This window comes from Lethenteron reissneri, chromosome 51 (genome assembly GCF_015708825.2).
Source record: "Lethenteron reissneri isolate LAM-NWPU_2019-01 chromosome 51, ASM1570882v1, whole genome shotgun sequence".
NCBI classification, from domain to species: Eukaryota; Metazoa; Chordata; class Hyperoartia; order Petromyzontiformes; family Petromyzontidae; genus Lethenteron; species Lethenteron reissneri.
The window spans coordinates 2,363,507-2,377,155 of NC_083829.1; the positions used below are offsets into that span (position 1 = coordinate 2,363,507).

General features: G+C 49.9%; 1 protein-coding gene across 2 annotated transcripts in view; it reads left to right on the forward strand.

Annotated features, from left to right (window-relative positions):
* Nucleotides 1–13,649, forward strand: part of LOC133355403 (semaphorin-3D-like) — a 119,222-nt gene that overhangs the window by 86,369 nt on the left and 19,204 nt on the right. For both annotated transcript variants that reach the window (XM_061572676.1, XM_061572677.1), the window contains exons 6-13: nt 848–941; nt 1,685–1,813; nt 3,469–3,611; nt 3,953–4,067; nt 5,261–5,330; nt 7,720–7,864; nt 8,603–8,822; nt 12,063–12,151. In XM_061572676.1, coding sequence (XP_061428660.1) covers nt 848–941; nt 1,685–1,813; nt 3,469–3,611; nt 3,953–4,067; nt 5,261–5,330; nt 7,720–7,864; nt 8,603–8,822; nt 12,063–12,151 — 1,005 coding nt within the window. The remainder of the gene's footprint in view (nt 1–847; nt 942–1,684; nt 1,814–3,468; nt 3,612–3,952; nt 4,068–5,260; nt 5,331–7,719; nt 7,865–8,602; nt 8,823–12,062; nt 12,152–13,649) is intronic.

Below are 13,649 nucleotides of genomic sequence, written 5' to 3' on the forward strand. Positions count from 1 at the left end.
AGGGAGAGTATCCACACGAGGGCCACAGTCTCCTGAGCGCTGCAATCAGTTTGCTCATTCTCAGAGATGTAAAAAGCCGGATTAGGTGAAAGAAATATTAATGTAATTATATTAGTTTGGTGCAATCAAATAGTTGACGGCTTGAGACCATGAACGCAGTCCGCTTGAGAACACGGTTTCATCGCGGGTGGCTGCCCAGATTTCTCAGAGGTAACGGCTCAGCGTTCTGACCCCTGATCGACCCGGTTACTTCTTGTCATTAACTATTTAAAATGTTGCCTGAAACCTAATGCCATTTTTTGTTTTGTTTTAACAAGTTCATCCTTATTTCACTGCTCCTGATTCTTTGTTATTCAGATGATCTCTTTACGTTTATTTTAGAGCGAAACATTTCCGTTCTGTTTTTTCTTTTGACACATTTTTACTCTCGCACAGCTCACATCACTGGTTCACGGCAGACCCCTCCAAACGTGCTCCGAGGGGCTGTGCATTGGGAACGTTTAACGATTGTTGATAATCATGACGAAGACGATGATGATGTCGAATACAACGATAATAATGATGATAATGATGAGACTAGTGGCAGTGATCATGATAAAGATCACACTTGTGACAGTGTTCATGACAATGATGAGACTAGTGGCAGTGATGATGATGATGATGACAATGATGACGACAACGACAAATGACAACGAAAATGATTACTATGAAGACAACGATAATGTCGATGATGACAATGAGCACACCGTGCCATACTGAACAGCAGCGTCTGCCTGAGCCATCCATCCACCTCCCATATGAACCCAACATAAACCCCCTCCCCTCCCTCCCCTCCCTCTCCTCCCAGGATCCCGTGTTCCGACTGGAGCCGCACAGCCTGGAGCCTGGTCTGGGGAAGTGTCCCTTTGACCCCCTCCAGCCCTCAGCGTCCATCATGGCCGGTGGGGACCGCTCACAAATGCGCGCGGTTTGAGCCGCTCATTCGTGCCGTGGAGTGGTGGCGCAGCGGTTGTCGCACTGCGATGTGAAGCCGCCCACCTGAGTTCGTTTCTTGGGCCTGGTGAGGGATATCTGAACCAGATTTTGACCTCGCCTTCACCAATCTGTACTGACCAACATGACGAAGTATGGTCCTCGGCTAACATCAGCAGAGAGTCATGTCCAAACAGATGCTGCCCGCTCCCGTCAACCATCTGTATGTATAAGTGCACGTACAAATATTCCCCTGTAGCCTTTACAAACTGTTAAGTGGATGAGACCCCTGCTGGAATATGAATCCCTTGTGCCTGCATGCCCATTGACTCAACGTTCAATGCCCCCATGCGTGCGTTTTTGCAATCCAAGACGGCAGACCGCGAGATTCGTGTGTGTGTGTGCGTGCGCGTGCGTGTGTGCGTGCGCGTGTGCGTGTGTGTGCGTGCGTGTGTGCGTGCGTGTGTGCGTGTGTGCGTGCGTGTGTGCGTGCGTGTGTGCATGCGCGTGCGTGTGTGCGTGCGTGTGTGCGTGCGTGTGTGTGCGTGTGTGCGTGCGTGCGTGTGTGCGTCTGTGTGCGTGCGCGTGTTTGCGTGCGTGTGTGTGCGTGTGTGTGTGCGTGCGTGTGTGCATGCGCGTGCGTGCGTGCGTGTGTGCGCGTGCGTGTGTGCGTGCACTGCGTGTGTGCGTGCGCGTGCATGATTCTCCGCAGACGAGAAGCTCTTCTCTGCGGCCGCGTGGGACTTCATGGGGAAGGACGTCGCCTTCGCCAGATTTCTCAGCCAGTGGCCGGACCGCTCGGCCATCCGCACGGAGCAGCACGAGAAACTTTGGCTCAACGGTCAGGAGCGCGAGAGGAAACGTTCAACCCCCGTCCCTATCGCTGCTCCGTGCGAACGAGCAGCACTCCACTGGTGTTGCCTGTCACGATGGAGACTTTTGCGCGGCGTTCTCATGGCACATTTGAACTCAGACTCAGGCCGTGCTGGGCCCGTTCTTAGTACGGACCGGCACGGTGAGATTATTTTTAAAGCCACGCTTTAAGATCCGCACGGCTCCATGGTGTTTGGCTGCTCTGCTATGTCCTCTCCATCACCCCCCCCCCCCCGATCCCCCCACCCCCCATCCCCCCCTACCCCCACCCCCCACCGCTGACAATTTCCCCCTCCAATCATAGACAGGGAAGTTGTTGTATTATTTTTAATGTATGTTTGGGTTAGATGATGCAATCCCGGGCTAAAAAAAATGTAAAACAGATTCCCGGGGGGATGTTTGCAACAAAAACATGACCCGACGATTGACCTTCGTGCGAGCCTCGCTGAGGTCAACTTTGTTTTCGCAGCGATGGTCATTGTTGTTAGGAGTGCATCATTGTCAAGGAGGGCCTGTGTTGTTGGGTAAGCCGTCATTTGTCCGGATGCAAGAGCTGTGACCCTCCGGTCAGTGCTTGGTTATTTGTTGCCACGCTGGGCATTTCAAATTGTACTCTTTGGTTCTGTCGGTAAAGTCTACCCACGTGACTTTACCGAAAGAACCAAAGAGGATGGATTCCTGCAGTCACGAAAGCTTCAAATCAAGATTGCAAACTGTGTGGAACGCGGCGTTGATAAATAATAACACGTTCACAACACTCGTGATGATGGTCAAAAGACTCCCACGACCCGCACAGGTCGGGGAGGCCCTCATCTAGCAGTGGATTGAGAAAGGGCTATGCATGTACATACGTACGTATGTTGGACTTCTTTCGCACCGTACGTAAACCAACCGTGATAATCGCAGGTGTGGATGTATATGCCAGTGGTGGATTGAAAAATATCTTCATGTGAGGTGGTGCCAACATTTCAAACTTCTAAACAGGGCCCGAGATTAACAAAAACAAAAACAACCACAACAACAAAATTATCGTCATATTTGCTACGGTGAATATCCATAAAATACCAGGCCTGACGTGAGACAATTGTGTCCCTTAAGTGCCGACTATTTGGCTGCTGCCTCTGCGTATCGGTCAGCACAGGGGCTCGGCAACCAGCGGCTCTTTGACGACTGCCTCGTGACGTTATTTTATTCAGGGCCACCGTCTCGCGTTCACGTGAGAAGAAAAAAAACATTGTGGCTCTTGAAATATTGAGGGGTTTTTTTTACCCAATTGAAAAACAAAAATGGTTCTTGTTGTTTTGGTGGCCGACCCCCTGGGGTCAGCACCGATGGACTTGCAGCCGCGAGGTCGCCTGTTCGATCTCCAGGCGCGGCAGCTAAAACGACGCCTGTACCCGAACCAGCAGTGTACATCGGGACACCAACGATCCGCCCGTGGGTTAAGGTGCTGCCACCCCCACCTCTTCCACGAGGTCCGGCCAGCGTGGAAGAGTAGGCCAAAAACACCCCGTAGAGGGGCTCGCCGGAATTCCCTCTCGCCGAGATCCCTGTGCGTCGATCGCAGCGCTTGTGCCCTCGTCGCTGTCTCAAGCCGCGTCTCGGGGTGTTCGCGCCGCTTAGAGCCCAAGTTCGTGGGAGCGTTCGCCATCCCCGAGACGAGCAGCCCCGACGACGACAAGGTGTACTTCTTCTTCCGCGAGGTCGCCGTGGAGACGGGGGGCAAGGACAAGGCGATCTACACGCGCGTGGCTCGCGTGTGCAAGGTGACGACCCCGCGCCCGTCACTCGAGGGCTCTCGCGAGCGTTTGTCGCTGACCTCCCCCTCCCCTCTGCCCCGTGCCCTACTGGACGTCTGTGCAAAAATAACGTTGTAGCCTCCACTCCCATCACACGTGTTCACACGGTGCCCACTCCCCTGCCACGTGTTAACACGGTGCCCACTCCCCTGCCACGTGCTAACACGGTGCCCACTCCCCTGCCACGTGCTAACACGGAGCCCACTCCCCTGCCACGTGTTAACACGGTGCCTACACTCTCATCACACGTGTTAACACGGAGCCCACACTCCCGTGCCTTAACAAAGTGCTTCTACGCTTCCGTGCAGAACGACGTGGGTGGGCAGCGAAGCCTCGTCAACAAGTGGACCACGTTCCTCAAGGCCCGGATCGTGTGCTCCGTGCCGGGGCTGAACGGCATAGACACGCACTTCGACGAGCTGCGTGAGTCCAGCAGTGAGCGCGTGCGCGCGTGTCGCTTGCAGCACTTGCCCCAAAGGCATGTTGAGGCTATACGGGGGTTCTTTGTCTGTGTATTTGTGTCGCTTGCAGCACTTGCCCCAACGGTCTGCTGAGGTTGTAAGGGGGATCTTTGTCTGTGTATTTGTGTCACTTACAGCACTTGCCCCAAATGTCTGAGGCTACATGTGAGGGATATTTGTTTTTGTGTCACCGACAGCACTTCCCCAAAAAGTCTGATCAGGCTATATGGGGGTCTTTGTCTGTGTGTCGCTTACAGCACTTGCCCCCAAAGTCTTTTGAGGTTATATGGGGGATATTTGTCTGTCTCTTTATGTCACTTACAGCTCCCGCCTCTACTGGCAACCTTGCGCTCTCTCTCTCACACATCACGTAACGATGATTAAATAATCGGAACTTTATTCGGCACCTTTCACAAAACGAAGACGTCTCAAGGTGCCGTCACTGCCGTGTGCACGAAATGGACCGAGGCGTTAAAGAAAGGAGCGGGAGGCATAATACGAGCCAGAGGAGAACACATCGAATGCGAGGGAAGCTCTCGTTTTTATTGGGACTTAATGTTTAAAACAGACAATTACTTAAACATTTACCTGAGCCCTCACCACCCCACCGCCCCCCAAAATATAAATGTGTTCAGCGCCCACGCCCCCCAAAGAGGATTGACACCACCCAGGGTGAACGCTGCCCCCGTGCGTCGTGCAACGTTCCAATTTGCAATCCCCGTGCGGGATAATAAAAGTCGGGCGTTTGCCATTACGGGCTTCCAATTCCAAAAAAAAAGTGAAGCCGAAATTCGGTTTCGCGTGGGACCACGCTCGTGTCACGTCTACGGCAATGAGCGAGTGGTGGAAATTCCACGTTCCTATGGCACGATATTTCCATAGCTGCTGATGACTTGCCCACAAAAGCACCCGCCAGCCGTACCCCGCCCACACACAAGCAGTGCTCATTGTGTCGATCCTGAACGCTGTGAAGGGCGGAGTCGACGACCGACCGCGTGTCAAACTCACAACTTGACGACTGTCGAGACCTGCCACGGCGCGGGCTCTGCGCCGACTAAGCGGGGAGAGAAACGACGCGAGGTTTTTCTTTCTGTAACGCTTTGCTCCGTTTCTTTGTTCATCGGTTTTGTGGTGTCGTTGTTGTTGTTGTTGCAGAAGACGTATTCCTGCTTCAAACGAAGGATGAGAAATCCCCCATTCTGTACGGAGTCTTTACCACGTCCAGGTAATGCTGACGAGACACGGGACCCCGTGAAATGGGGATTTGGTAAATTTTTCATCTGTGAACGTAACCCTGTGATTTAGGGATTCGGAGAAGTTGGTGGCATTGTGGGTAGTGCACTGCACCGTGAACCTGGTGACCCACAGTTTGATTCGCCGAGTCGGAGACGGTTTTCATTATTTGTTTACTTGACACACATTGCTGAACACAGGCCCAAAGCCCCCAAAATATTGAACGGCAGCAACAAAGAGCGCGATAAAAATTGTAAAAGATAGTGGATGTACCGTGTTTTTTTAAATTATTATTGAGCAGGGTTATATGAAATTGCGGCATCCACGCGCACCCTGGCGGTATCGCTGCAATCCGTGCAGCGTCTACTGCCGCCTTGGATTACTTGAAGGACCTTAACATTCAACGATGACAGCATCGACACAAACTTTTGCTCCCCCCCCATGCCATATGAAAGAAGGAGACATTCCGAAAAGAGTAACGACGGGAGGGAATTCCAAAGTGAACTTGATGCAAAATGCTCGATATCCACTCGTGGGATTCCCAAGAACATTTCTGCATCTGCACAAATATGACGCCGTGGTAAAAAAGAGATGCATCCATCGTTGTATAAGTCGCTTCTGAAAAAGAGCTATCTTGCTCAGTGGGCCTTACCTGGTAAAATACAAATAAATGGTTGGTAGCCCTCCCCTCTGTCATCTCCACCCACTTTTAGAAACTCTTTGGTTATTTCGGTAAAGTCACGATCTAGAAAGAAAATACACTAAATAATAGAATACGACGTTTCGATTGCAACACAAGCAACCGTCATCAGGTAGAACTAAATTTGAGAGACAAAACACAGACACACAGACACACAGACAGACACACAAGCAGAGAAAGATAACACAGAGACACACAGAGTGTCTATGTTGTGTGTATCTCTCTCTGTGTCTCTGTGTTGTCTCTCTCTGCGTGTGTGTCTGTCTGTGTGTCTATGTTGTGTGTCTCTCTGCTTGTGTGTCTGTCTGTGTGTCTATGTTGTGTGTCTGTCTGTGTGTCTATGTTGTGTGTCTCTCTCTGTGTGTCTGTGTTGTCTCTCTCTGCGTGTGTGTCTGTCTGTGTGTCTATGTTGTGTGTCTCTCTCTGTGTGTCTGTGTTGTCTCTCTCTGCGTGTGTGTCTGTCTGTGTGTCTATGTTGTGTGTCTCTCTGCTTGTGTGTCTGTCTGTGTGTCTATGTTGTGTGTCTCTCTCTGTGTGTCTGTGTTGTCTCTCTCTGCGTGTGTGTCTGTCTGTGTGTCTATGTTGTGTGTCTCTCTCTGCGTGTGTGTCTGTCTGTGTGTCTATGTTGTGTGTCTCTCTCTGTGTGTCTGTGTTGTCTCTCTCTGCTTGTGTGTCTGTCTGTATGTCTATGTTGTGTGTCTCTCTCTGTGTGTCTCTGTGTGTCTATGTTGTGTGTCTCTCTCTGTGTGTCTGTGTTGTCTCTCTCTGCTTGTGTGTCTGTCTGTGTGTCTATGTTGTGTGTCTCTCTCTGTGTGTCTCTGTGTGAGTCTCTCTGTGTCTCGGTGCTGTCTCTCTCTGCTTGTGTGTTTGTCTGTGTGTCTGTGTTGTGTGTATCTCTGTGTGTCTGTGTTGTCTCTCTCTGTGTGTCTATGTTGTGTGTCTCTCTGTGTGTCTCTGTGTGTGTCTCTCTCTGCTTGTGTGTCTGCCTGTGTGTCTCCGTGTCTGTGTTTTGTCTCTCTCTCAAATTTAGTTCGACCTGATGACGGTTGCTTGTGTTGCAATCGAAACGTCATACTCTATTATTTAATTTACTTTCTTTCTACGTGACTTTACCGAAAGAACCAAAGAGTAATCCCTGCAGTCACGAAAGCTTCAAATCACTTTTATAAAGCTACACTCACTGGGCCACTAGTGACAATTGCCCCACCTACTACTCATTGGCCTTGCCCACTCCAATGCCAATTCTCCCCACTCCTATGCCAACCCTGACCATGACTCCAATAGCCCTGCCCACTACTCAGGTAACTCTGCCCACTACTCAGGTAACTCCGCCCACCACCCAGGTAGCTCCACCCACTACTCAGGTAACTCCGCCCACCATTCACGTAACTCCGCCCATCACTCAGGTAGCTCCGCTCACTACACAGGTAGCTCCGCCCACCACTCAAGTAGCTCCGCCCACTACTCAAGTAACTCCGCCCACCACTCAGGTAGCTCCGCCCACTACTCAGGTAGCTCCGCCCACCACTCAGGTAGCCCGAACCCTTTAACTTTCTCATGAGCCGAGCGTGATCCAGAACATTTAAACAACAAAATCCAGCCTTTCTGATGCCGGCATGATTCGTCGTTTCAGGATACAAGAGATTGTCTGTGTGTTTGTGTGTGTGTGGGTTACATACAGCTCTGTTTTCCGCGGATCAGCAGTGTGCGAATACACCATGCCTGACATCCGCGCCGTATTCAACGGGCCCTTCTCTCATCGGGAGGGCGCAGACCACCAGTGGCTTAAATACCAGGGCAAGATTCCTTACCCGAGGCCCGGCATGGTGAGCATTGCAAGCATGTGTAAAGGAGAGCCGACACAAGGTTGCAAGGGGTTCGTCTTTTAATCCTTTTTTCCCATGCACACCTGTCCCCAGCCGTCTCAATCTCGTTCACGCCAAAGCTCCTCTTCTTCCTGCCCGTTCTCCCCTTATATCTCCTCGCTTACTCCTCCCCCTTCTCCTGTCACCGTCCCACTAACCCTCACATTGGTGGGAATCCTTCCTCTGACACCCCTAGAGTCTCAAACTCTGATGGTGTATTGCCTTCGAGTTGTGCGCCTTTTGGCGTCATCTGGTCCAACACCATGTGAGACTAGGTTCTAAGGAAAGCTGTCTCGGGTGTGGAACAGTCAATTTCAAGGACAGTGCATACATTATCAGAGTTATGTTTTTTGTTTGCATTCCGAGCGCAGGTATTGTGGTCAATGCAAACATGACTCCTTGTAAAAAAAGGTGTCAGTTTTGTTTCCAGATAGAAGGGTAAAAAAACAATTATCATAATCCACTTCGTTGAGCTATCATTTGCGGCCATGTCGCTTCTGAAATAGAGCTGTATAGCTCAGTGGACCTCACCTGGTAAAACAAAAATAGTTACTAGTTTTAAATCCAATTCGCGCTGCTGGCCACTTACACCATGGCCGCATCCACACACACAAATTAAAGCCGGTACTTAATTAACAAACGTAGCATTTCACAATAAAAACAGTTTCCACTCTTCCGCGCGCGCCCCTCCTCCACCAGTGCCCGAGCCGCACGTACGAGCCGCAGCTGCGTTCGACGCGCGACTTCCCCGACGAGATGCTGGCGTTCGCCCGCTCCCACCCGCTCCTGCACGACGCCGTGCGGCCCTCGCGTGGCCGCCCGGCCTTCACACTCGCCGGCGCCGCCCGCGTCACCGCCATCGCCGTGGACCGCGTGGAGGCCGACGACGGCCCCTACAGCGTCTTCTTCCTCGGCACGGGTACGCGGGGAGCAGTCGCCGCGTGGCCAGGAGATGTTGACTGCCTCGCCTGGTACACTGGAGGTCGTGGGTTTTGCTCCCGTGCACAAAAACAATTCGGGTCGTCCGAAATTTCCTATCTAAGCCTCACGTTGGATTAATCTGGAAAATTGGGAGCGTATCCCTCAAACATATATTTTCTATTCTAGATTTGAAGCTTTCATGACTGCAAGGATTCATACTCTTAGGTTTTTTCGGTAAAGTCACGTAGATTTAACTACACATATTTGGACCATCTTATTTGACAGGTACTATTCTTTAGTTACCGTACAGTTTACTGATAGACAGCCAATTTTGTTTCATCATGTTTAGCTTCTTTTTTCACACGCTGGTGGCCTGCCTTGAGTTTTACCCACCCAGCAGCATAGCAAGGGGCTGTTTGGTCCTGACTTGCTTTTCTGCTTCTGCCATCTACATGACAAAGGCTCAGTCCCAGCAGCAGCAGCAGCCGTACTAACCATCTCACAACAACTCCTCTCCCGCGGCCCATCCTGGCTCCTCCCCCGTCAACCAGTATATATATAAGGTCGGGTCTCTTGGGACTTCTTTTTACTTGATACAGCAATTGTGCTGTGACGGTTCCACCTGAAGACGGAAGCTTGTGTTGCCTCCAAAGCGTCGTGATTTCTTATTTTATTTCTATTATTTTTTCTATTGTTTATTATTATTAATTTTATTTTTTTATTTTTTACCTACGTGACTTTACCGAAAAAACCTAAGAGTATATATTTTCTACCTAGAATTATTAAGCTAGACTTTACGTGCAGCCAAGCGATCTGATGAATGGGTTGGCGGGCCAAGCGTCCGCGATCTTGATTGCTGCGTTCACATTGCACTGGGCAGACCCCCCCCCCCCCCCCTCCTTGGGGCCCACACTGGTTCCGTTGAGGAGCTATGAATGAGTTGCTCTCTCCGCTGGGCCCCTCCGTGCCGTCTGCAGCCCCGGTGTCTCCTCTGCTGCGCCCCCCTCCCAGGCCCACAGCCCCCCCACCACGCAGAGACGCGTGTTGATTTTGCCTCCGTGCTGCACGGCAGGGGACGGCGGTTTCTGGCTGCCAATGCAGACAGCGCGCCAGAATTTGGCACCGACTCCAGCGCGGTCAAGTGAGGTCACGTCGGTGTTTAAGTCGCAGTTGGCTCGAGCGCAATGCCGGAGTCGGCCGCGTTGATTTTAGTTGGATTCGATTTTTTGTCGTGTCGGACAAAGGCCGAACAGAGAATCAGCTCGACGACGACGGACGTAAGAAGCTTGTGCCAGAAAGATGTGGCCACTGCTTGGCACAAGACGGAGAGGAATGCGGAAACAAGTGACGAAATGTGCAGTGGACACCTACGGGGCTCTCTGCCCATGGTTCGTGATGGTGATGATGATGACGAATTTCTCAGGAGTTCATCAGCAGCAGCAGCAGCCATGGTGAATCCACTTGCTCTGGATGAAGGTCTCCTCTCTGTCACAGTGACATTTACATTATTTCAAAAACATAGAGAGAGTTATATTTTATGACTGGCATTAGGTGAGGTATTTTGTCTGTTAAATCAATTCACGATCTGACGTAAACAGAAACTAATAATCAGGACAGTGCAAGTATAATAAATGGTTTGTGTATCAAATGGTAGTGTTTTGAAATGTATGCAACATTATATATTGCAACGTCAGCCCTACTGCAGAGACTTGGCAGGACCCTCTTGTAAAAAGAGTCTTGAGACTCTGTGAAGCTTTGGCCACAAAGCCTCAAAAAAACCTGGCCACAAGTGATAGCTCTACAAAGTGGCTTATCACGTGGACATTTATAGCAGCCAAATACTGTAAGCGCATGTCGATTCTAAACATGGAGGGAAACAACCGGAGGACCCGGAGAAAAATCTACGCGACCGCGGGGAGAGGGAGACCCGCAAACTCCAAATATCCAGCCGTCAGGGTCGGGATCGAACCCATGACCTCCTGTTTCCGAGGCGAGGTAGTTAACATCTCCTAGCCACCGTGATGATTATGAGAGAGACACGCAAACCCAAAATATAAGGCAGGCGTCAGGGTCTGGATCGAACCCATGACCTCCTGTATACGAGGCGAGGTAGTTAACATCTCCTAGCCACCGTGATGATGATGATGAGAGACACGCAATCCCCAAATATAAGGCAGGCGTCAGGGTCTGGATCGAACCCATGTCCTCCTGTATACGAGGCGAGGTAGTTAACATCTCCTAGCCACCGTGATGATGATGATGAGAGATACGCAAACCCCAAATATAGGCAGGCGTCAGGGTCAGGATCGAACCCATGTCCTCCTGTACACCAGGCGAGGTAGTTAACATCTCCTAGCCACCGTGATGATGATGATGATGAGAAACACGCAAACCCCAAATATACGGCAGGCGTCAGGGTCGGGATCGAACCCATGTCCTCCTGTACACCAGGCGAGGTAGTTAACATCTAGCCACCGTGATGATGATGAGAGAGACACGCAAACCCCAAATATACGGCAGGCGTCAAGGTCGGGATCGAACCCATGTCTTCCTGTACACCAGGCGAGGTAGTTAACATCTCCTAGCCACCGCGGCGCGCCGTCCCGAACCGCCGTGACCCCCATGGAGACGCTGAGTCATCGGGGCTGCGATGCACAGCGATTGAGGGCGACATCGTGTCCGCTTGTATACAACACGGGGAAGAAGGGCGTGTATGTTCGTATTTATACAAAAAATTTGACTGCAGTCAGCGTAGACAGACCATGGATCCAGCACTGCCCCCTGCACTTCCCATTCACCGACCATATCTACGCATATATAAAGTTGCTCACTTCATTTAGGCATAGGGCAGAAGAATGGAAAATAAAGTGCGCATTTTAAATGTAGTTAAATATTTCCTGTGTGTGCGCGTGTCTCTGTGCGGGGAGCGGTCGCGTAGCGGTCAGCGCACTGCGCTACGAACCTGGCCACCCGGGTTCAATTCACGCTCACGGCCAACACCATTGATGATTATCTGTACTGGTCATGGGCCTCCCCTAGGTCGACTCAGCCTCAAATGAGTATCTGGTGTGGTGTGTAAACATCGCCACTGGAGAGACAAAGGCGGCCGGGCATTCTGCTGGTCACCCACCCTCTCGTGCGCCATGTCGGCCTTCATCGGTGCTCGCTAATAGCACTTGTCCCAACAGTCTGTTCAAGTTATACGGGGGATCTTTGTCTTTGTCTTTCCTGGTATAAGATGCTGGCACGGTGCTGAAGGCGATCAGCATCAGTAAGAGCAGCTGGGAGGCGGAGGAGGTCATCCTGGAAGAGCTGCGAGTCTTCAAGGTGTGTAGCCTGCGTGATTGTGTGAACTCATCCGTGTGAGTGCGGAGGGTGATACGTTTATAGATACTCCACTAAAATAAGGTAGAGAAATTATATTTCTATGGGCAAATCAGTTTCAAAGACAATGCATATATAATTATCAGAGCGTGTTTGTTTGCATTTTCACCCACGTGTACGTGCAGTTAATGCAGACTGAATTCCGTGCAAAAGGTTTCTACTTGGTGTTTGAACATTTTACACCTGTAGTATTGCCAGAAAGGGTAAAACCTATTCTTATTTTTCCAATAATCTTTCAATGCCCTCGACAATCTTAATACATACATTCTATCCCTTAAATCTGTATCTCAGTCGTTTAATACACTCTGTCCAACGAAAGCCAGCCTGATTTGCTTACAGTATTAAAAGGGGGCCATTATACATTTTGAATTAAAACTTTCGTGACTGCAGGAATTGATATGCTCGGTTCATATTCTTGGCTTTTGCACCTGATGATGGATGCTTGTGTTGCGCCCGAAACGTCGTGATTTATTTAATTTTATACCTACGTGACTTTACCGAAAGAACCAAAGAGTACCTATTTGCTTGGTTCTTTCGGTAAAGTCACGTAGATAGAAAACAAAAAATAAAAATGATAAAATTTAAAATAAATTAATTATAAATTATAAATTAAAAATTATTAAAGCAATTTAGTCGGCTATTTATAAACGGACCATCCTGTGCATCTTCTTTTTTATTTACACGCTTTTATTTAACTAAACTAAAATAATCAAGTGCTGGAGGTCCCATGGGGGAGCCATCTATGACCTCCTCTGACCAAGGCCATTTTGGTAAAGGAAGAAGACTGACCGACCCTCCCTCCCCTCAATGCGACACACGAGGCGATCGCTGTGAAGTTGTGCACGTAGAACATGAAAGTGATTGCTGGAGATGATAGGCTACCATTCCACTGTCAGGAGCTGGATCAGTACCATTGTAAAGGAGAGCAGACACACAGTTGCAGGTGGTTCGTCCTTTAATCCTTTTCTCCCATCCACACCTGTCCCCAGCCATCCCAATCTCGTTCCCGCCAAAGGCCCCCTCTTCCCGCCCGTTCTACTCTTATATCTCCTCGATCACCCCTCCCACTAACCCTCCTGGGAATCCTTCCCCTGACACTCCTACACCATCCTGGCCTCTCTGGAAACATGTCAGGTAACATCTTCTTGGTTCTTTCGGTAAAGTCACGTAGAAGGGAAGTAATAAAATAATAAAAATAAAACATAATACAAATAATTTTATTATGTTTTATTTTCATTATTTTATTACTTTTCTTCTACGTGACTTTACCGAAATAACCAAGAAGATGAATCCCTGCAGTCACAAAGCTTTAAATCGAAATGTCAGGTAACACCCAAGCGTTTCATGAGTGGTGGTCACGTGCTGATGAGATAGAAAGTGCCTCCGCAGACCACACATCTTAAATCAGCCTTTCAATATGATCAAATTAGTAGCTTGCAGC